Raw genomic sequence first — 22,370 nt, 5'->3', positions numbered from 1 at the left:
TTATGAAAGCACAATTCTATTCTGATACTGAGGGGGCTGCCTGAGTTGGAACTGACTTGATGGCACCGGTTTTGGCTTTTCAAGACCCAGAACCTTGGTGGTACAGTGGTGGAACATTTGGCTGTTAACTGGCAAGTAACTGGTTTGAATGCTTCAGCTGCTTCACGGAAGAAAGATATCTGCTTCCATAAAGATTACAGCCGTGGAAACCCACAGGGGCGGTGCTACTGTTTTATAGGGTTGCTATGAATCAGAATCAGTGGGACAGCAATATGTTCAAATTTGGGGTTTTATGTCCTATCAAAGCGTAGGTAGGAATTACTGGAATCGGACTACAAAATAAACGCACAAACAGAGGAGCAAACGAAGTTATCGGGATATATTTGCAAAGATCTGTATTCAAAGATATGGTTTGTTATTTATTGTTTATTAAATACCTCCCTAAAGGACCTGAGATGCAACCAGGACCTTTAGTTCGAACTGAAACATGTGCAAGAATGGCACATATCAAAATATAAGCTCATTAGTTCAAATCCAATATCATTTTCCCTTGAACTAGAACCTCACAATTAACTTGAATAGCAGTGGCGCAGCATCCCTTCATTTAAGGATTTAAGAGAAATATGTAACCAGAAGACTGTTTTCAAAATTGCTGTGGAAGGCCAATAGCTGAGCTCGGGAGGGGGGGGGAAGGGGGGGGCAAAAGAGAACAGTCTACCTACAGAGCCCTCTGCAACAGAAAGCTGATCTTGGTTCTGCCCACTCCATCACCACCTTGCAGAGTGGCAAGACCCCTCGCACGCAGCCCTAGAATACGGGGTGGGGGATCATTCACCCGAACAGCTTCCACTGGTTTTTACCATCTAGTCTAGGGGGATGTGTGGAGTGAGTTTGTTTGTTTTTACATTTATACAGTTTACATTGCTTGACCCATAAATAATACTCATAGGATTAATAGGGCCATAGTTTTAGAGAGTATTTACATAGCCCCACCATGCATACAGAGCCTTAATATTGAAAATTTAAAAAAAACAACCAAAAATTGAACTTTCCATCACTAGGCAATATAAATCTGACCATCTAAACTTAACTCATAAACCCTGACTAAACGACAAGTAATCATTTCCTCCATAAACGCCGTTTCCGGGTCCCTAGGAAATATAGTAGTGCAGTATAACAAACGTCTTGTAATTCAGGGATATAAAAATATCAGCTCTAAAATCTGAACTGTACAATATGTACATTAATATTTGCACCGTTAAATTAGGAAGCCACTTACAGTCTATGAAATACAACATCATAAATAGCAATGTTCTCTTCCATCTGGAGCCCCGCCGACGAGGGCTGGCCGGGGCCAAGTTGGCCTAGGCCAGTCTGAAGCCCCGTGCTAGCTGGGTCAGTGTGACTGCATGCCTCACCACAGGCAAGCCGGTCAGGACCAAGCCAACATACCAGGGGTGACAGACACTATTGCTTTCCAAAGGTGGCTGAAGTTTGCCGTCTTCACCCATCAGTACCCCCGCGTCCATTGCCCTGGTGGCAGTTGCTTGAGAATGCTCTTGGGGATCGGAGCCCAGAGCAGCCAGCGCACACTGTAATGTACTGATAGGCACCAGATGTCAGGTCAGCCTGGCGGCCCGGCGCGGAGGAGGGGCCGCTGGAGAAATCACACTTTCCTTCCGAGTGTTCCTCGGACACTTGCAAACAGCGGCCGGTGTCCCGTTCACACGGGCAGCGCACTTTACACTAGCTCAGGAAGGAGGGGGGTCCCGGCGGGCGAGCCTGCCTGGCTTACGAAATGATACAGTTTTTGCCCTTGTGTCCCTTTTTCTTCTTGGATTTGGTTGTCCTCGGACCGAACTGGGGCGCGGGGAGCGCGGCCGTGGGGCCAGCCAGGTCGTCGGCGTAGTAGGCGTACCTGTGCGGCCGCGGCTGCGGGATGGGCTGCCCCAGGAAGTAGCCTTCTTCTTCGGAGTCGGACGAGGACGACGACGACGAGCCCCACGAGTCCTCGTCGCCGCCGCCGCCGGGGAAGCCCAGGAAGCGGGCGGCGCCGGGCGCCTGCAGGGCGGCGTGCTGCAGGTACGCCTGGAGCTCGCGGGCGCTTCGGTCCCGGAGAAACTTCTCGTAGTTCTCGGGGCTGTAGAGCCGCAGCCGGTCCCTCGGGGCGTACGTTCTGTCGGCGACGAGGTTCAGGGCATTGTCGGAGCGAGACTTCCTACTTCTCCGGCGGCGATGGGGCTGGTGCGGCCGGGCCCCCCTCTCTTCGAAATGGTAGACCCGTCTGCGAGTCCGCTCGCTCATCGGGGGCTGCCGGACCTCCAGGTGGTCGTAGCTGCCGTTGTCAATGACGTCATCTGAGAACTTGACCTGCTGTGGTCTGGACTGAGACTTGGATCTTCTGAGGACGGGCAGGTGCACCGGTTTCTCGGCCGGCAGGATTTTTTCTGGGCACAGCTCTGAACTGAGGCTCTTCAAGGACTCGGCGCTCCTGTGCAGCATGGACGAGTTCAGAGTTCCCATGTTGCTCATTTTCTCACAATCCTCCGCCTCCAGCTCCTCAAAGTTTGGCAGGGAGTACATCGACGGCCGTGGCTTACTCTCCCCGTCCACCGAGGCCCCTAGAAGAGAAGACGGGCAAGGTGTGAATCCCAGTAAGCCCAACACTCATGAACAATGATCACGAACAAGAGAATACGGAAGTGGAAGCTTTTCAAAGAAAATCTTCGTTTCCAAATTTCAATATCGCATCAACACAGTTAGGGAAGACCCATGTGTAGATAGAAACACATTGTGAAGAGGTCAGCATTTATTCTCAACACAAAGGGCACAGCTTTCTTATGAGCCCGGCTGATTGGGAGCGGAACGTTAGTGACAGCATGTGGCTGAGCAACAAAAGCTCAAAGCATCTTCACAGAAGTCCCTGCATCAGCTGATTAGCAGAAGGTATCGAAGCTTTGCCCTTTAAGGCATTCAAGCCAGACTGCTTCATTTAAACACCTTTCAAATCTTGGCCCTTTGTGTCTGCCTACCCACAGACTGAGGGGAAAAAATTGGCAATGGTATATAGACATCTCTAAGATGCATAGAAAACGTCAACACCGAAACAACCCAACGTAAAACTGGGCAGAGACATGAGCAGACACCTGACCAAGGAAGAGATTTGGGCGGCCGACCAACAGGAAGAAGTGCTTGCAGTCGCCACCATCTGAGAGATGCAAATCGAAATGAGACCCCAACGCACTCCAACATTAATATCAAAGTTCAAAACACCAGCCAGTCCGAGACTGGAGCCAGCTACACTGTTGGTGGGGCTGTAGGCTGATGCAACCACCACTGTGGAATCAGCAGAAGTCTCATAGGACCCATGTGGTCCCACAGTCCCTCTACCTGGTATATAGCCACGAGAGTCAATGCAGCAAGCAAACTGCCAAAAAGATGAAAAGGGGCCAGCGTGCTCAGCAGTGGAAGAACAGACCAACTCTGGTCCATACACACAAAGGAATAAAGAATCTGCAGGACATGCTACCGAATGAAATCCTCCATCACCAAAAAGACATGCATGAGACTACTATGGTAACAAAGGCAAGGTTTTCACACTGACAACACAAAAACAAAACAACTGCCCCTTCCTTTGTATCTCCATGGTCAACACTTACGGGGAAGTCCTCCTATCTTAGACCAAGACCAGGGGCTAGCAGTCTACACCCCAAGGGCCAAATCTAGCCATAGTCAATTTTGTGTAAAGTTTTATTGAGACACAGCTGTTGTGCTCATCTTTGTCTTGTGTGTGGCCGCTTGCTTCAGTGGCAGAGTTGAGGAGCTGTAACAGATTGTATGGTACACACACTATGTGGCTCTCTGAGAAGTGTACAAACCCTTGACCTTGACCCTATTTTACTAGTTTCCTTTCATTCATCCAGTCTTTTCTTCAACCCCCAAATAATATACCCCTAACCAGATTCAATATTTTTCTCAAAACTGACATTGCTCTCCCGGGGCCTAGGTAAGGCAGGATGACAAATATCCCAATCGATGATGGGACAGAAAGGAAGGCTGCGAACTACTGTCAGTATTGTCCAAAGGGAGCTTGTTTTTCAGACCATTATTGTTACGAAATATCAGTCCTAACACTTAAATTTATACCAAGTGTGTGTGTTTGATATAAATTGGGTATCAATAACTTCCTGTCGCCCACCGGTCCTCTAGTCCCCAGCATCTTTGACAAAACTGGACGGGGAGCTTTGTCTCCTCCCCTCCTTGGAGACGCAGCTCCTGACACAGCGTCCTCTGGGGCAGCTGCGAAGGCCTTCCCTATCTGTTACAGTTGATGCCCCTAGTGTGACTTTAAGACTAGCCTTAACATGGCAACATTTCTGTATCCAATGACTTATCAGAAAGATGCGATTCAGAAGAGCTGCCGTCTAGGCCCAATGTTGCTTTGAAGACGATGTGATGTTGATCATTTGACCCACTGCTAATTCAAGTGTCCTCATAAGAAGCAATCCTATCACATCCCCTTTGTTATGACTTGGGATGTTTAAAGGATAAAATGTGGATAACTGATATTAATGTGCCTTGAAAACATGAAAGCAAAATTTATTTTGTCAGAGTAAAATATGCTTAGCTGTTTGTAAGCTATCCACAGGGTGATTCAAGGTAACCTAAAACTCTGTTATAAGTTTATAAAATGTGCAGGCCAATTTTAGTATCTTAAAACTCACAAAGCGAAATCAAAAGAGCCTGGAACCTTCTGACACAATCCAGCTGTGTACTCTACTATCCCAAACCATGAGTTAGGGGCGGGGTCACGGGTTATGTTCTTACCCACAAGACCAAGCAGGGCTCAAGCCAACTTGCGAACGGGATCACTCTGAGCTAAATGTGCAACCATAAAATTACATCATTAGACCCAGATTAAGTGTTTTATTTCTATGACCTGTAGGAGAAAATCTTTGGTGTCAAATCACTGGCCCCTATTTAAAGTCCAGATTTTTATCCAACTTTTTATCCACTGTCGTCTTCTTATGAATAATTCTCTCCCATAGGGATGTGTCAAATTTCTCTCTCTCTCTCTATCTCTCACACACACAAAGCACACACAGGATTGCTATAGTGTTTGATGTTTAACAAATTTATTCACTCCCTTCTCTTGGTTTAGAATTTCAAAAGCATCCCTACCTGTGCATTATAATTTTAAAAATACATTTTTAGTGCATGCTCCTTCAAATGCCATCCCTAGATTACGTACCTGTGATATTAGACAAAGCCAAGGAATCCATAGAATCCCGGACACTTTGTTCAGGTTTTAAGTCTGACAAACACTCCAGGGAATCTTCATACCACTGTGTTTGATCGTGACTGTATCCCGAAGCCCCATGGTCCAGATCTAGTTCCTGGAGCCGTCTACTGCTAGCAGGGCCTGGGTGACTGCCATATGCAGAATCACCCAGGCCATCCTGTGACTGTGCCCAATACATATCAGATTGGTATTTTTTACTTGCCAGGCTCTGGTTATTTTGCTTTAACTCGGTCTTCTTTTTAACCATGTTATCAGATAGCCAAGGCTCACTGGCTCGAATATCCATCTCGCTGGGCTGCTGCTGAAAGAGGCTTTTATCACCAAACTTGAGGAGGAGCTGGGTCATGTAATCTTCATGCTCAGCCCATTCTTCAGGGTCTTCTGGGGTTTCGTGCTCGACTCTGCCTTTCCAAAACTCCTCATTGACAAAACCTGCCCCTTGCCTGGTGAGACTCAAGTCATCCAATTTCCGAGAAAGGGTGTCATCAGCATTGCTGGACAGCCCGGGGAACTTGTAGTTGAGGGCGGGGGACAGGAGCAGAGACTGCCTGCACTGGTCTGCTGACCGACTGCTCTTCCCCATCCGCACGCTCCTTCTGGAGTCTCGGGAGCGCGCCGACTGGAATGCCGAGTCGGAGGAGTCCGAGGCGTGCATGTCTTCCCCAAGGCTGCACGTTTTGGAGCAATAAATCTGACCTTGTTTCGGAAGGAAGGGGCATCCCAGCAGAGAGGCTTTACACTGGGCACAGGAGAAGCAGGCTTCCGTCGCATGCCAGTGCTGCCCATCGTAAGTCATCTGGGCGTGGTCCACACCTGTTTCGACAAAGGACAGAACAGGTTAGGGTGCAGCCTGATACACGGGGAGCAGCCATTGTGGGCCCGAGGGAAACTGCTGGGTTGATTAAAGTGTTATCTCTGTTGATGGGGGCACGGGTTCCGTAGATTTAGTGGGCCCTCGTTATAACACGGGATTTATCTTCACCCTCGCTGTCAGGAGGCACCATGCTAGCTCAGTCATTCACAGACACGTGCATGTCCCCAGCAGAGGCCGAGTAAGGCTGCTGTTGAGTTGGTCGCCAACTCATGGTGAGCGACTCCATGCACAATGGGACTAGACCTTTATGACACTAGTGTTCTCACGGCCCGATTTTCAGATGTGGATTGCCAGGCCTTTCTTCAGTGTCTTAATCTGGGAACTGCCGAAACCTGTTTGGCATCCCAGCCTGCGCTGCACTGACAGGTGGTGGGTGCGGCACGCTGGAGCTGCTGCTCAAACCCACAGACTTCTACCATGGCACCGTCGCTGTCTGCGGTGAATGTGACAACGGCAGAGTGGACGGGACTGTGTCTCCACTGGTCAGACGCAGAGCAAATAGTTAAGATCTATCTGTCTACACGCTGAGGAGCCCTGGTGGCACACTGGTTATGTGTTGGGCTGCTAACCCCAGGGTCAGCCATCTGAAACCATGCCGAGGAAGAGAACGTGTTCCACTCCCATAGTCAGTCTCAGACGCTCTAAGGTCGCTGTGAGTCACCTCAACTCCATGGCAGTGAGTGATCCCTCCGGTATGTAAATGGCATCTCAACAAAAAACACACACAAGGAAAAACAAGCAAGGCTGTGGATGATCACAGCCCGACAGTGGCTCTGAGGGCCGTACTCACCTATGTGTTCCCCGCAGGTTTCACAGTATTCCGCGTAGAGAGACTCAAAGCAGCTGCAGCAGAAGGGCCGGCCGTCCTTCATGATGTAGCGCTGGCCGCCCAGTACCGTTTCACACTCGAGGCAGCAGAAGTGCTTCATGTGCCAGTGCCGCCCCTCAGCCTCTGTGCACTCGTCAGCGAAAATTATCTTAAAAAGCACCAACAAGATCCCTGTGAGCTTTCATGGAAGTGTCAAGACACACTGGATCTTGAAAGGAGAGGCCTACAGCTAGCTGTTTTTCCTATAAGCAACCACAAGCTGAAATCTAACGTCACTGAATTGTGAACCGAGCAAAAACTGATCACGTCAAGAAGAAACGAAGCAAGCGTTCACGTATACTCTTGAAAAAATTAGAGCCCTGGTCATGGATTACACAAAGTAAGCAGCTTTCTTAGGAGAGAAATGAACGTTTCTGCTCAGAAACTCAAAGGGAGGAGCGTTCTTGTCCATCCTACAGGTTGCCGTGAGTCAGGACTGCCCGGACGGCAGTGGGCTTTGTGTTTCTGGCGGTGGCGTGAGCTGGGCGCTAGGCAGCCAACTGCGTGCAAGGTTGGTGGTGCCGGATTACCAGCCACTCCAAGAGGAGACTGATGAGGCTGGCTGTGCCCATAAAACTTACAGTAACTTCAAATACGGAGTCACGCTGCGTCAGCATTGCCTCTGTGGCAGTGGGGTTTGTTTTTGGTGCTAATTCATCTTTCTGACCCTGTGAATGCGCACGGGTCTCTGTGGAATAGAAAGGAAGCACCCGCAAATGCCGGTGGATCCAGGCCCACAAAGGCCACACCCTGCAACCAGTGCGCATGTGCCCCAGGGGACCTCGTGGCTATCTGCCGATCAAGGTCTCTACTGGACTTTTATTTTTGGTTTCAAATATATTTATATATTGAAGCCCTTCGATTTATATATTATATAAAGAAGCCCTTGTGGGAAAGTGGTTAAAAATCAAGGTATGTAGATAAGTAAAAACAGCTCAGTGCTGCAGCTTGAAGGAGACTAAGGAGATAAAAGGAGACGAGGCGGTGCAGTGGGTTAAATGTGGGGCTGCTATCCACAGGCTCAGAAGTTCTAACCCACCAGGGGGCTCCTATAGATTAGGAAACCCCACGGAGCTGCTCTGCCCTGTCCTGGAGGTGGGGTTGGGATAAGAAGAAGTGCCATAAGGGAGCCTCCGCTGACTCTTGGAAGAGAGGGAGGGCACCTGGGAAGACTTCCCTGATGCTGGTCGTAGACTTGATGGCATTCTACCCCCACTAACTGCGTAGTGAAATGCAGTACGGAAGATGCTGGCTGCAGAGGAAGCCGCCCGCTGTCATCTCTATGCAACTCTGAAGCAGATTTAGATGAAAAGCTTAAAGAAAAAACCAGGATTTCCTTCCACACCGTCAGCCTTCTCCACCCGGCAGCCCCTCTGGGCAACCACAGTCTACCTGGCTGTGTGTCCTGCCCCCTTTGTACCCACCCCCCCCACCCAGCAAATGTAGATATGGGCACCATGTTTTCCTTGATTTAATACAAACAAGATCATCTGCTACATACTCTTCTGCACCTTCTTTTCCTGTCAGTACGTCCAGGACTTCACACTTGCTAAGTATTATTCCACGAGGTGACTGCACCAGGGTTATCTTAACAGTCTCCCTAGAGCAAGCCTCCAGGAGATGTCTATGTTTTGCTTGGAGGTGAGCATGGAATGTTGGCTTGAGGGAAGCGCATTGTTTCCTGCTCCAAGGGAAGAGCCCTTTTTACCTCGTCACATGCTGAGCATCGTGGTTTGAGCAGTTCAGCATGGTGCCTGCCACAGTGAATTTTTCCATCCTGATAAAAATAGATGAGGTCGACCAGCAGCTCGTTACACGTGAAGCAGACAAAACAGGATGGATGCCAGCACACTCCCGGGCCCGCACGCGAGGCAAAGACGGCGACTTCACCTCCATTTATCTTCAACCCACACTGAAGACAAAAGGGTTCCAATTGTTAAGGGACCTTCTTTTTAAAGGTTGGCATTCTCAACTTTTCCCACTCAATCCCGCATAGGAAAGCAGCGTTCCCTTTCCCCCCTCCCGCTAGCCAGTCACTGTCCCTTTAGTGGCACACTGTCGATAGCGCTCTCTCCCCCATGGCAGTGAACATGCCTCAGCTGGGCTACGAGATGCCCCTGTTCCTAAGAACCCTTTACACAGGCCAGTGGTGTTCCTGCTGAGCACTGCCAGCCAGGGGCTGCATGTCTTAATTGTGTTTCTGCTTTAAAAAGCAACCACCCAGGTGTCCCCTAGCACCTGCCACCCTACCAGGGTCCCCCAATGGCAAGACTTTATCCAGAGTGTTCCTTCCATAGGTCAGAGTGGCTCCCACTGCCATCCGCTGCAGTGGAGCCAGCTCCATGGCTGAAAGCACCTGCCATGAACAACCTGGTGTCTCTCTCCTTTCACAAGACTTGTAGGCCCAAGTCTGTGACAACCCAGCCCACTAAGCACACCCGCCACCAGCTGCCCACCTGACCGGAGTTACCTGCTCACAGACGGCGTGGAGAACCGCTCTAGACAGCAGCTTGATGGTCCCTCTGCCTAGGGCTTCCTTCTTGCGCTGGGCACTGAACACTTGCAGCTCCTTCTTCTCCTCTTCACTCAAAGACTGGCAATACCGCACCTGCCCGGGAGGGAGACAAGCCCCACGCTGTGCATTCTGCAGCTCCGTGTCAGGCGGTCATGGAACAAAACAGCAAGTTCAGCTGGCCTGCCCCGGAAACCCCCCTTTTAAGCTGATATCAGACCTATGGTGTAGGGTCTTTCTCGAAGAAGGGATTGCAATTTGAAGGAACACTCGAAAAACAAAAAAAGAAGGAAAGGAATGTTTCATTTAACCCTCCTTTCATTCATTTATTCATTTATTTATGGAAATCATTTTATTAGGGGCTCCTTGAACTCTTATCATTTAAACCCTTATCAGCAATGTAAAACATTAACCTTTCTACAAAAGGGTTAAACTTGGTAATTGCCACTTTCACTAGAAATTCTCTGGGCAAGCTATTTCATCTGGAGGCCTCAACAACCGACCATAAAGCATCCCCTCTTGTCTGCAAGGGCAGTGGAAGCGCAGGAATGTGCAGGCTCCTGATAATTGGTGGGCGGCTGGAGCCACTATAAAAACCTGACTTGTGTTAAGTTTATTGCCCCAACACCCTCTCCTCCTAAAGAATGGAAAGCTGTATTCTTCAGCCAAATTTTAACTGAAGAAGAGAGGAAGAGAGAGAGAGAGAGAGAGAGACTGCTTTATCTGATTCTCTCATGTCACATTTGTCTTTGGCTATTTTACCTCATTATCATGTGGTGGCAACTGGTACAGAAGCTGCTTAATCCGATGTTTCTCTCCAGGGCTGTTGATATAAGGGACCTTGTCCTCTGGTAAGCAGGCAAAGTAAAGCTGGACCTATGCGGGGGAGGCCAGGAAGGACATCAGCACACCGACACAGAACACCCTGGCTTGGTCAATCTTTTTCTCAAACATGACCTTTCCCTTTGAGGTCTGGGACTTGGCCTGGGCAGGCTTTCGTCTCCTGTAGTTAATGAGAAGGCCCGCTGAGCCAGCTTGGCAGAACTGCAAACCTTCCCAGAACTAGCACCCAGCTGCTAAATTGCTCTTCAGGAATGTAATTTGTAGTGACAATTAGGGGCACCATAAATTATGCACCATAAAATATGCACATTTACTGCTATTATGCCTCCTTGGATCTTCTAAGGGTCAGCCAGCCCAAACAGCTGAGCTTACTGCCCTGGGTGGATTCTGCAAGTGACCACACAGGCTGTGTGACACTGTCCAAGATCTTACACGTCACAGAGACCAGAGCTGTTTTGTTAAACTTTATAAACTCTCCCTTATCAGCTTTGGTCCAGCTGTCAGTCTTCCCTGCTTCCATGGGGGGGCGGCTCTAAATACCTGCAGACCGTTTCCCCAAGGAAGCTGGAGAAGAGCCTTATGGAGCTGGACTCAGCTCAGTGTGGAAGGAGAGCTCGATTTTTGGCCTATTTTTCTGTTGTACTTAAAGGCACATCCCTCAGAGAGCCTGTGGAAGAAGATTTCAGGGCTGAAAAAGAATGAAAGTGATTCAAGGAAAAACGTAGATTGGGGATTTGGGGCCTGCTTGCATCGGTTCTTTAGTATCACACAAACCTACCTACTCTGTAGCTTCCAGAAAAGCATCTTCCTGAAAGCATTTGCAAAACTACTGTTTTCCTCACTGCTGCACCAGGACTTCCTACGCCTATTCTATCAACTATAGAAACTTTTTACACAGTTATAAAGTCACTGAATACCAGCTGTGTGCAGCAGGCACCGTGCTAGGCCCTGGATGAAGAAAGAGACCCTATTTCATAGAGCTGCTCTGAGTTGGAACTGACTCGATGCCAGTGAGTTTGGAGTTTAAGTATTTTCAAAAGAGGAGCTCTGGTAGCACAGTGATTATGCAGGGCTGCTGGCCACAAGGTCTGCAGTTCGATATCACCAGCTGCTCCTCTGGAGAAAGATGAGGTTTTCTGCTTCTATGAAGAGTTAGTTTCAGAAATGAACAGGGGCAGTTCTTCCCTGCCCTATGGGGTCGCTATGAGTAAGAATCCACTCAGTGGCAGGGAGTGAGTGAATGAGATTTTCACAAGGGTGGGATGGTGGTTTAATTCCAGAATTCTGCCTTTCAGAAGGGGAGAGGCTGGCTCCTTATCGGTGAAGGCACCTGTAGCGCAGTCAACGCGGTGTTTGCAGTTTATTGCTGTGATGTTGAACAGCTTTCAATAGACTAGGACGAAAAGGCTGGTGAATCAAGAAAGGAGCCAATGAGAAACCCGGTGGAGCAATGTGGTGGTGGTGGGGGGCGGGGAGCACCACCTGCCGAGGAGGAGGACAAGCCTTGCTGACAACAGCTAATTCTCAAGTCGTTCACACCTGTGGAAAACAGCACTGACACTTGAAACCTGGAAGCAACTACCTAAGCTAATTGTCACCACTGATTCCAAAACTTGCCTTTGCCTTGCAGGGGAGGGGGGTAAATGGAATAAAAGGAGAATGGAATTTTCCCAGGAATGTTTTGTGGCCCCTTTGTATAACATCTAGCACTAGCAATGTTAACAATTCCAACGTGACAGTATAAAGATTTGGGGGAAATAAAAATAGGCATGTAGATATATTCTCATCTTCCCTGAAATAAGACAACCAAAGCACAAAGTCAATTCTCTTTAACCTTTTCCTAATACACACTGTGTACTGATCAGATTCTTTTATATGCAAACTACCAAAGGCCAAATTCCTAAGCAGCATTCTGTTGGGGTGTGGTGTGGTGGGCATTTTGTTGCTGCTCTGGAGCTCTGCTGCTCCGCAGCAAATGTATTGCGAGGAGCAAGCAACCCCCCCACCCCCCCACTTTTTGTTTTTTTTTTGGTGATGGGTAGTGACGTTTACAAAGGTTACATTCCTCTCACTCCCTCAAAAGTAACTCATCAGAAACACCTAATGAATGTATCCTGGGTTCTACCCATCAGGGCAGAAACCACATCACAATAGGCACAGGGGTTCTCCACCTGTGGGTCGTGACCCCTTTGGTGGTGGTGGGGGGGGACCCCTTTCACAGGGGTCACCCGATTCATAATAGTAGCAAAATTACAGTGATGAAGTAGCAATGAAAATAATGTTATGGTTGGGGGGGGTCACCACCACATGAAGAACTGTGTTAAGGGCCGCGGCATGAGGAAGGTTGAGAACCGCTGCTTTAGGGTGTCTGGTTCCGTGTGAACAGAAGAGCCGAAACACGTGCACTGAGCAACTGCACGTGCACCCTGAAGAGCCACACGGTAGCGCGGCCTGAGAGGTTGGCCGGGAGGAAGATGGAAGTCACGCTTGGAAACAACGAAGAAGCCAAGGCGGCTGGTCCCTACCTGCTCCGGCCGAAGGCCCGGGGGCACCCAGGCGTACTCCTCCAACGCACAGCCAGAGTCGTCGTCCGACGTGGAGCTTCTCTGACAGCCGAAGGCAAGCTTGCTCGTTTTGGGCTCCATCTCCAAAGGCATCGCTGCCCAGTGTCAGCGTCCAGGGCCCTCAGTCACAGGGCATGGAGCGGTGGCTGCTAGGGGAACAGACAGAAAACCAGAGGCGTTGGAAACCTGGCCCCGCCCTCCAGTGTTCATAGCCTGTCAGTTTACATCCAGCTGGGCTCGGGGGAAGTAACCAAATTACCAAGTGTCAGTCCCCTTCTCCCCTAAGCCCCCTGGAACTTAAAAACCTGTATTGTTCGGAAATGGGGCCCAACCCAGTTCAGTATTACAGAAAATTCCCCGAATCTGGCCTATTTCCAGTTGCCTTCAGTGGGCGCCTCTACACGAGTCATCAGAAAGGTTTTCAAGGAAATTGCTCTGTTGACTTTCTAACTTTCCACAAATGAACTCCATATGCAGCCCTGGGCTGTAGAGGGAACAGCAACATGCGCCTTGACCATGATGCCAGGCCATGGACAATGGCCCCAGAAACCCCACGTTTCCTGAGGGATTTCCCTAAACAGTGTGGCAGGCACGAGGTGCACAGTGGGCCACTGGGCCAATGGCTTACATCCAGGCTTCTAACGATGTTTTAGAACACTCGAAACTTAGCCTACTTACCCAAAATGTAAAATTCAGTGTTTTTATGCCTTTAAATCCTCAATTTTACCATCTAAGGTAAGGTAACCAGATGTCCTACTTTTGCGGGATAGTCCCGATTTTTGGAAAGAAGCTAGGGTATAGGCTGCCATGTGGTTATTTCACCAGGATATGAGTTTTATCAATTGTGTCCCGCTTTACCAATGTTAAAATCTGGTCACCTTAATCTAAGGGCTACAATCTGCCAAAAGCTTTAGGTTAAAATAAAGTCCATCCTGGTGACCATCAATGTTGAGTTATAAGCAAAACTTTGCTGGGCAAAATGAAATGTAAAAGCTCCTCAGAAGACCAGATGACGGAACTAGATGTGTTAAGACAACATCCCCTAGCCTCCAATCCAGGAATCTCATCATCAGGGGAACTCTGCCGCTCCCTCCCAAGACAAGAAGGGGGGGGCTGTCCTTCAGAATCAGATGTTTTCATGATCCCCAATCACTTAGGAGAGAACATGGCCCAGGGAAGTAACTGCCCGAGCTCACGCTGAGCGCCTGACACAGCAGGCTTCCCAAACCAAATGTGTCCACTGAGACAGATCTTCCTTCTCATTTTCTTAAATTACCCAAGTGGGAAAGACTTTCAGGCCAGGATAAGGTCAGTTTTTAGTGGCTCTCTCAATGCAACTAGAAATATCTGGTATTTGTTCTTAAGAAGGTGCTAGAAAAAAATGAGCTGATATCAAGGGCTCAAGGAGAAAGCAAATGTTTTGAGAATGATGATGGCAACAAATGTACCAATGTGCTGACACAATGGATGGATGGATGGATTGTATCAACAGTTGTATGAGCCCCCAATAAAATGATTTTTTTTAAAATCTAACACAATAAACAGTACTTTAAATATCAAAATCCCATCAATAAGTAAAATTAACTTTAAAAAAGGTGCCATAAACTCTAATTCAATTCGCAGCAGAACAACTAAAACCAATGATTCAGATACCAATCATATTAATATATATATTAATGTCCACACACACATGCATGTGGGCAAAAAACTATGATGAGAGTGTGGGGGAGGGAGGGAGAAAAGAGCTGATACCAAGGGCACAATAGAAAGTCAATGTCTAGAAAAGAATGATGGCAGCGTATGTACACATATGTCCGCTACAACTGATGTATGGAACGTTGTAAGAGCTGTAAGAGCCCCCAATAAAACGATCTTTTAATAATAAAAAACCCCAACTGTATAGCTTCACAATGATAGCCAAACTTCCGGCGGCTGCACCCCTGAAGCCAACGTCCATGAGAAGTAGCAGCAGTGCCATCCCACGGAGATCCCAGTGCATTCACCCAGGGCAAAACGTGGAGTACACTCTCTGTACTGCCACTGCGAGGGGCGACCCTCACAGCGAGTCCTTCCACTACGTCTTCACTGTGAAAGGCCTTCTAAACACAGGCACATCTCCAATAAAAAAGAATGCGTTAATGAAAGTCAGACACAAAATAAAACAAAACAAAAGACAACTCTCATATGTCCAAGGAAGAGAACTAGAAGTTAAAATTTTAATTAGTAACTCAAAACCCTTTGTGTGTGTGGGTGGAGGGTAGCTGGAAGTGATGGGTACCTTCAGTGCAATTTCACCTAAAATAAGAAATATGAGCATTTGGTCCCTTGCCAACTCTGGCTGGGGAGGCAGACACTCAGGTATCTGCACGCAGGAAGGAAACGTACCCGAAACACAATTATTCAAACCTAACAAATGAGATGTCACGATATTATAAGGAAAAACCCTCTCCAATGAAAACAAAGGACAGATATTCCACAGCGGCTCAGAGATGCAGATTGCCAAAGATCTGAATTCCTTTGACAGCTGTACTCCTTGATTAGCCTTTTGTGGGAAACGTAAATGACTAGCTTAATCAAGGCAAATCAACTTTAGCACTTCGTGCCGCCACCTCCCTGCCCCCAATCACCTGGCTGTTCTGCCCAATCTCAGGCGCACGGTTCCCACCTTCAGGCAGGCCTTTCCACAAACCACACTGAGGACTGATTTGGGGGTCTGCGCTTTACAAACTGAGGAGTGGAAGGGCACGGCTGAAGGAACATGGGAGACAACGTTGACATTCCTCCCAGGCACGGCTTTTGGGTTCATTTGATCCCTGACAGCTGAGTTACTGCAGGTGCCCAGTGAGTTAAGCCTGGGGCTGCTAACCAGGTCAGCCATTCCAAATCACCAGCAGCTTTCTACTCTCTGAAAGACTGCGTGTCTCAGGAACCCGCACGCAGGGAGTTCTGTCCTCTGGGGCCGCTCTGAGTTGGGGTGGCCTTGGTGGTGAGCCGTTTGACCGAAGCTGACACTGCTAGTGTGAGGGCATTTAATCCCTGTAGTAGCCAACCTGATAAGGCAGGGCTCTCACTTAACAGATGAGCAATCTGAGCCTCAGGGTCAGCTGTCCCAGCAGCCAGACCCTGGAGATCCAGGCTATTTGATTCGCAAGTCCGTGATCTTTAGCCCATATGGCATCACCCTGACTTCCCAGTGGAACCGAACCGAGCCAATTCTCCTTCCTCTGGTGAACTAGCTATGCTCCACTTTCCCCATCGGGGACATTTTGGAGAGACTATACATCCCAAACAGGAAAACCAACAAACCGCATTCTGACTGGCCTTCAACAGCTCACACTGCAGTCACGTGGTTCAGTAGAGCTGTTCCAGAATACTCCGTTCTCTGCTAGTGTGTTTACAGTGAGTGTTTACACAGAAAGCTAGGCTTCGTTCGACACTGATGACACTCACTGTCCAGTGGCAATAGTTACACGTTTCGCCATGTGTCGACATGGTCATTCAGGGGTTCTGACCCATGGCCAGGACTCCAGGTCCCCCACCCCCACCCCCGCCCTCCTTGCCTTCTCTTTGCTCTCCAGTCACTGGTGACCACCTGCTCTCAGAGATGATTTGTTCGCAGAGCTCCAAATTCACGGGCAACACCCCATTATTTTGTGTGCCAATCTGTTATTTCACCGAACAGGTTTCAGCTCAAGGTTGAGAGAGCACCTCAATGGTGGTGGTTTCATGGAATCCTCTAGTCGCGACCAGTCCACTAAGTGTGGGCTTAAGAATCTGAAGTTCTTTCCCACATTGTTTCCTCATTCTAACCGTGTCCACCTAGTGTGGTCTCGATCAGAATGGTAGGCAGTGGTGGCCAGCAACAAGTCATTCTGAGCTCAGTTAGAAGAGGCCCTGGCTCAGGTAGGCCCTAGTAGGCTAGTTTCTCCTCTGAAACTTTGATTCCCTCCTTCCAGTTTTCAGTGGCAGTGTTTTGGAAGCTGACTGCCTCCTCTCCAGGTGCTCCTCCTGTGAGCCCCTCCTTTCCAGGTGCCTGGGGTGGGCTGGAAGCACATTAACTATGGGCACCATGCAGGGAACCCTCTTCCTCTACTAGGCCCTAGGTATTTGCATCACTGTACCAGGTTTTGCTTTGATGGCACAAAAGGAAACAGGGACCCTAGTCACCACTTAAGCTTTGAGCCACAAAGGAAAGGCTTCTCTGTGACGTCCCAATGTGTTTTGTTTGGTCTAAAAGACGGAACATGAGGCTAAGAGTGACTATGATAGAATTTAAAAATCCATGAACTTCAGATGTTGTCCCTAAAGGTTAATCATGTAAAATAGGAGCACAAATCAGGTTTACAAATGAACTGAGCTAAAATAAGTTTCTCCTCCCTCAACTAGAACTGCAGTTCAAAATTGGGGTTATGATACTGAGTAACACTCCCCCCATTTGTTGTTTTTGTTCTTTTAGTTTTGTCTTTTTGTAGAACTATCCTTAGCTGGACAATATTTGCCCTGCCCTGTACTTATTTTTTTGAGTACATTTAATTTTGATATAATTTCTAACTTAGGGAAGTTGCAAGAATAGTACTCAAAAAACCATCCAGTGTTTATCCATTACTCAGATTCATTGATTGTTTACATCAATTGTCTCACTCCATTTGTTTCCAATCTTATTCATTCTCTCTCAACACAGACACTTTTGTGGGAACCATTTGAGACACAATTTCTTTTTCTTAAAAAAAATTCATTTTACTGGGGGCTGGTACAACTCTTATCATAATCCATACATACATCCATGTGCTAAGCACATTTGTACATTTGTTGCTCTCATCATTCTCGAGACATGATTTCTTTTTTAGAACGTTTATTAGAAACGAAAAAACCCTCCCTACAAAGCATCATGGTGGTACTGGGCAGAAACACAAGTGAACAAATCACACAGCTCAAATCATCCTGTTCTTTGCTTATTATTGTCTTGCTCTTGAAACCCTGTAATAAACTGAATGAACTCAATCACAAATGAATAATAATTATTCACTAGCCAATCCTCTGCTAGGGCTGACCTTGCTAATAAGCTGAATCACTAGGGCCCTGGATGTAAATAAGCCTCATTACGTGGGGAAAAGGAGGTACAACAGTTTTCATTATAGCAAGAATGATTTTGTTCAGGTTCCCAATAGAGTGATCATTCAGAAAAATAGTTAAGAGGTAGCCAAACCTTGAATAACTAATTAGCACTGTGGAAGGTGGCTCTGAGGTCAAGGAAGGAAAACAGGTATCTGAACTAAAGTCCAGTACCTGGTAGTCCTTGGAAATATTATTTTGAAGAGAAGGTTAAAAGAGTAAAAAAGATAAACAAATGACAAAAGAAAGCGCTCTCACAGGAAAGTTGGGAGGCAGGCTTGAGGTGAGACAGAGAAAGCTGAGATTTTTTCTTAGAAAGAAAAGCATTCTCTTGTGGGTATTCCATGCAGGGAGAATGCAATAGTTCCTTTCCCCTCCCTTTGTCCTTTCTCTCCCCTCTGCCTTCAAAATAGTTAAATAGCTACTACTTGCCCTAAAAAAAAAAAAAAGAGAGACAAACAACCTAGCAGATATGCGACTTCTCAATCATCATATACCTGTCAAGAGAGCAACTGACCCAAGTTTGAGAGCAATACAAATGGAATAGAATTCTGTGCTCCCAGCATCCAGTACATGGAGCCCTTGAAAGGGCCTACACAAATGATGCACCACAAAAAACAAAACAAAAAAAACAAAAAAAAGAAAGGGCCTACCTCTGATAAGTCACCAAACATTTTGTGACCCTGTTCTTGAAAAGTAACAACTCCAATTTTCCTTCTAAAGATGCCGTAAGGAAAGGAAAAAGTTTTGAGGAAGAATAAAATTGCAGCAAAGCACAGAACTCCCTGTTGCAATCAAATGTGTCGACTGGCATTCCGTTATGGCTACTGTAGATTTTCTTGAGGTGGGCCAACAACAGGTTGAGTAGAAACAACTTAATAACCCAACCAAAAATCGAAGCTGACACCTGGACTCCATCTTCTCCTGCCTTCTGAAGGAGGGCATCTTTATCTTGTCAAACGATTGGCTGCCCTTCCTGGGTGCTCTGGAGGCAGCTTCTCCCCAGCACCCCTCCACCTCGCAGGCCAGGACACGCACGGGGGAGCAGTGCTCTGTGAAGCAGGCCGGGCCGTTCCGGTGGCCCCAGGTAGAGCAACAATCATGTGCACCTACTGCACGTTTGGCTATGAGGTGCTGCTTGTCACCCAAATTAGCTGCCATGAAGCGGAGTGCCTTGTAAAGACAGTCACTCCATTCACCCCTATATTTAAAGGTCAATATTGAGCAGCTCTGAGGAACACCAGAACTGTGTGTGTGTGTGTAAATCTTTGTTTAATGATAGTTGTGTGCGAATTAAGAGTCCATAGGTGATGCAAATAGGTTACCCACCAGAGGGCTAGCTGAAAGATTAGGGGGTTCAATTCCACCCAGAGGTGCTCAGAATGGGAAAGAAACCAATAGGAAAGGGGAGAACTAACTTAAAGACATAGTTTTGAGTCTTGGGTGACTGAAAGACCACTTACCAAGGCAGAAAGGCTACACCTGGAGAAACTTGGCCTTGACATTTAATGTTACGAAAATTGTGAACCAACCCTTCCTTGCAACAACTAAAATAAGTGAACCAACCTTTCCTTGCAACAATTTCGACCCCACAATTTCCTTCACTTAATGTACATGTTGCTTTTAAATCATGGGGAAGTGCTTCAACCAAGCCTTTTCTTGAACTAATGCCTAGGTTCCCAAACTTGGCTGACCATTAGAATCACCTGGGGACCTGGTGAAACCACAGATCCCTGGGCTCCATTTGCAACCCAAGGATTCAGGATCTCCTCATGGGGGAGGGGCCCAGTGTGCTTTAGTTTCTCTAGATCCCCAGAGGACTCCAATGATCAGCCAAGTTTGGGAACCTAGGCACCCAAGGTGAAATAAGAATCACATGCACCTGTTCTGACTTACCTACAAATCTGACTTTAAAACACATCGAGGGACGGAACTGGTTCGTAACCTGCAAGGTCCTTATACAGGCAACTCAGAAGGGATCTGAGGATATAAGGGGCTGGAGAGAATGAGTTCAATCTGCTATCTATTGGAAGCTATAAAGTACACTCATGCTTCACTTACCAACATGGTTACGTTCCAAAGATCAAGTTGTTAAGTGAAAACTGTGGATAACCACATCACATCACAAAACAGAGGATGAAAACATTGCACACCACCAAATTACAGCAGTACAGAACTGCCGACCCACTGAGAATCATGGCCCAGATAAAAAGACGCATACCCTTAAGCATTATAGCCAGGGTTACTCTTGCTTCACACTTCAGCATTCAATTCTGCCAGACCAAGGCTGTTAACGCACAACATAAATGGGTATTAGATTTTTAAAAACTATTCTCATAAATGAGAAATGCCAGAAGAGAGAATAAGTGAGTAGGTGTGTATCAATTCTGGTTTCCGCTGCCCTCCAGCTGAGGCCGGCTCATAGCGAGTGACCTATAGAGTAGAGTAGAACTTTCTGGGAGGGTTTCTGGGCTGTAAATCTTTACAGAAGCAGACTCCATCTTTCCCCCACAGGAGCACCTAGTGGGTTTGAACCACTGATCTGTGGTTAGCAGCCCAATGTCTAGCTCAGAATGGCATCAGGGCTCCTGAGTTCTGGTTCGGCCCCTGTTTTATTCATTGCTTACTTGGATCACATCACCAAATCATATCAGAATCATGCATATGGAAAATAGAATAATTTTCGTCAGCCATTGAACAGGAAGTCTAAGCCCATAACCCTAACACGAATGTTTTCCCAATAAAATTCCAATTCCACTCTTATGTTGAAATTCCTATGGTGTTGGAAGGTCTCTAAGAAAAAGCATTTCTTGTGCGAACGCGCCCAGGGGAAGTTAGAAGTCCTTTGATCACCAAAATGCAGAAGAGATCTGATTTGTAAAGTCCGTTGAGCTAACATCCCTATGCTGCTTAAAGTACTAACCCCTGGGCCGCAGGTGGTTTAACAACGTCTTTGTTGATGCGCTTGTTACAGGGTCCCAGTGCAGCTGCAGACCCATCAAAGGCGACTCTAATTTGTGCAGGCTACATTTGAGAGAAATTCACACACACTAATATGCTAGTGCTGAAATCTGATGCTTCTTTCCAATACACAAAATACACCGTGTCGCCCCCCCCCCCATCCATGTGTACAGTTTCTATAACTGGTTTTCCTAACTCCCCTTTTAAAAACAGTTTTATTGGGACACAATCCACACAACATACAATTCAATAGTTCAATCAAAAATATAAGATTCTTACGGCTGTACCCATTTCCTTCTTTGTGATGTCCTTACAAGTTAAACTAGGAAACCTTTTACAGGTATAGATATCAAAAGTATCACAGTCCAGGTTTTAACTTTGGAGGAAAGCAACACTGAACTGAAGTGCAACTTTCCGAAAACGCCGTGTCCAAAGAGCTTCAAGGCCTGTGTGCTAAAGACAAGCAGGAGAGCCGCTTCAGTCACTGCCAGCCAAGTGAACTGTGAAGATAACTGTACAATACAAGCACAGTCAAATGATCCACCCAGAGAGACTGCTTATGAAACACCCCCATCTTTCCTCAAAGCACTTCGTCCGAGCATTCAGTGACAGCTGGCCCTGCCCCCTGCAGCAATTCCTACACTCGCCAACAGGTGTCCTGTGCTAGCCTGTGGCCAAGGAGCGACCCGTTTATGCACGTTCCCAAAAGGGACTCTGCAGGGCTCACCACATCTCATGTCTTCCACAAATACACTCCGCGACAATCAGACTGCTGAACAACGGGTGGAAACACGATGACCAGGCATGGTCCTTGGCCAGGGAGACGCTTTTGCGGGGTGGGTTGTCGGGTTATTTGCCATAAACTGGTGCAAGGGCAGCACACTCCCAAACGCACGCTGCTGGGGCGACGGGCACTGTCCTACCGCGATCAGGGTTTTCCCACCGGGAAGGCAGGTGCGTGTTCCGGGCGGGCTCCTATGGATTTTCTGAACGCCTGTTTTAAACGGCGGCCCAAGGAAACGGCCCCTAGACTTGCCTCCAATGTCCACACTGATTCGGGTTTCACCCCGTCACCTGTTGGCTCCCGAACAAGACGCCTCTTTGTGACATGGACAGCGCTCGCTGGAAATAAGGTTCCAGAGACAACACTTGGAAAGCGTGTGAGCGCGGCCACGTGACTCGAGTTGGAAAAACAAATGCCGCACACAGCCCGGTGTGCGCCGACACCGGTTACGGCGAAGAGCCTCGCTGCGGAGACCGGGGCCGCAGGGAAGGGATGTCACCCTCCTGCTCAGCGAGGAGGCTTAAGCCGATCGCGAGGGTGGCCGGCCCCG

The 22,370-nt window shown here is 47.8% G+C and overlaps 1 protein-coding gene across 2 annotated transcripts; it reads right to left on the bottom strand.

Moving 5' to 3' along the window:
* Window positions 1-364: 364 nt before the first annotated feature.
* Window positions 365-18,922, bottom strand: PRICKLE1 (prickle planar cell polarity protein 1). 2 transcript variants are annotated; one of them, XM_045287284.1, is made up of 8 exons: window positions 18,729-18,922; window positions 12,925-13,112; window positions 10,319-10,432; window positions 9,515-9,652; window positions 8,753-8,956; window positions 6,967-7,153; window positions 5,252-6,115; window positions 365-2,621 (listed from the first exon to the last, which is right to left on the bottom strand). In XM_045287284.1, the coding sequence occupies exons 2-8, from the start codon at window positions 13,054-13,056 to the stop codon at window positions 1,792-1,794; spliced, it is 2,469 nt and encodes an 822-aa protein (XP_045143219.1). In that variant the 5' UTR covers window positions 13,057-13,112; window positions 18,729-18,922; the 3' UTR covers window positions 365-1,791. The 2 variants fall into 2 exon arrangements, with proteins under 2 accessions (XP_045143219.1, XP_004711499.1); XM_004711442.2 differs by lacking the exon at window positions 18,729-18,922 and having other exon boundaries at window positions 12,925-14,388.
* Window positions 18,923-22,370: the final 3,448 nt, after the last annotated feature.

Source organism: Echinops telfairi, unplaced genomic scaffold (genome assembly GCF_000313985.2).
Source record: "Echinops telfairi isolate 266 unplaced genomic scaffold, ASM31398v2 ScPeMD7_12;HRSCAF=54, whole genome shotgun sequence".
Taxonomy (NCBI): Eukaryota; Metazoa; Chordata; class Mammalia; order Afrosoricida; family Tenrecidae; genus Echinops; species Echinops telfairi.
Note: the sequence above shows the minus strand (reverse complement) of the source record. Positions and strands in the feature narration are given on the sequence as shown.

Coding starts and splice junctions, on each gene's coding strand:
- PRICKLE1 (XM_045287284.1), bottom strand. CDS start 13,056: ATGCCTTTGGAGATGGAGCCCAAAACGAGCAAGCTTGCCTTCGGCTGT. Junction 8,957..9,514: donor TCCACGCCGTCTGTGAGCAG/GTAACTCCGGTC, acceptor TTTTGTCTTCAG/TGTGGGTTGAAGATAAATGG. Junction 7,154..8,752: donor GATGCTCAGCATGTGACGAG/GTAAAAAGGGCT, acceptor GTGCTTTTTAAG/ATAATTTTCGCTGACGAGTG.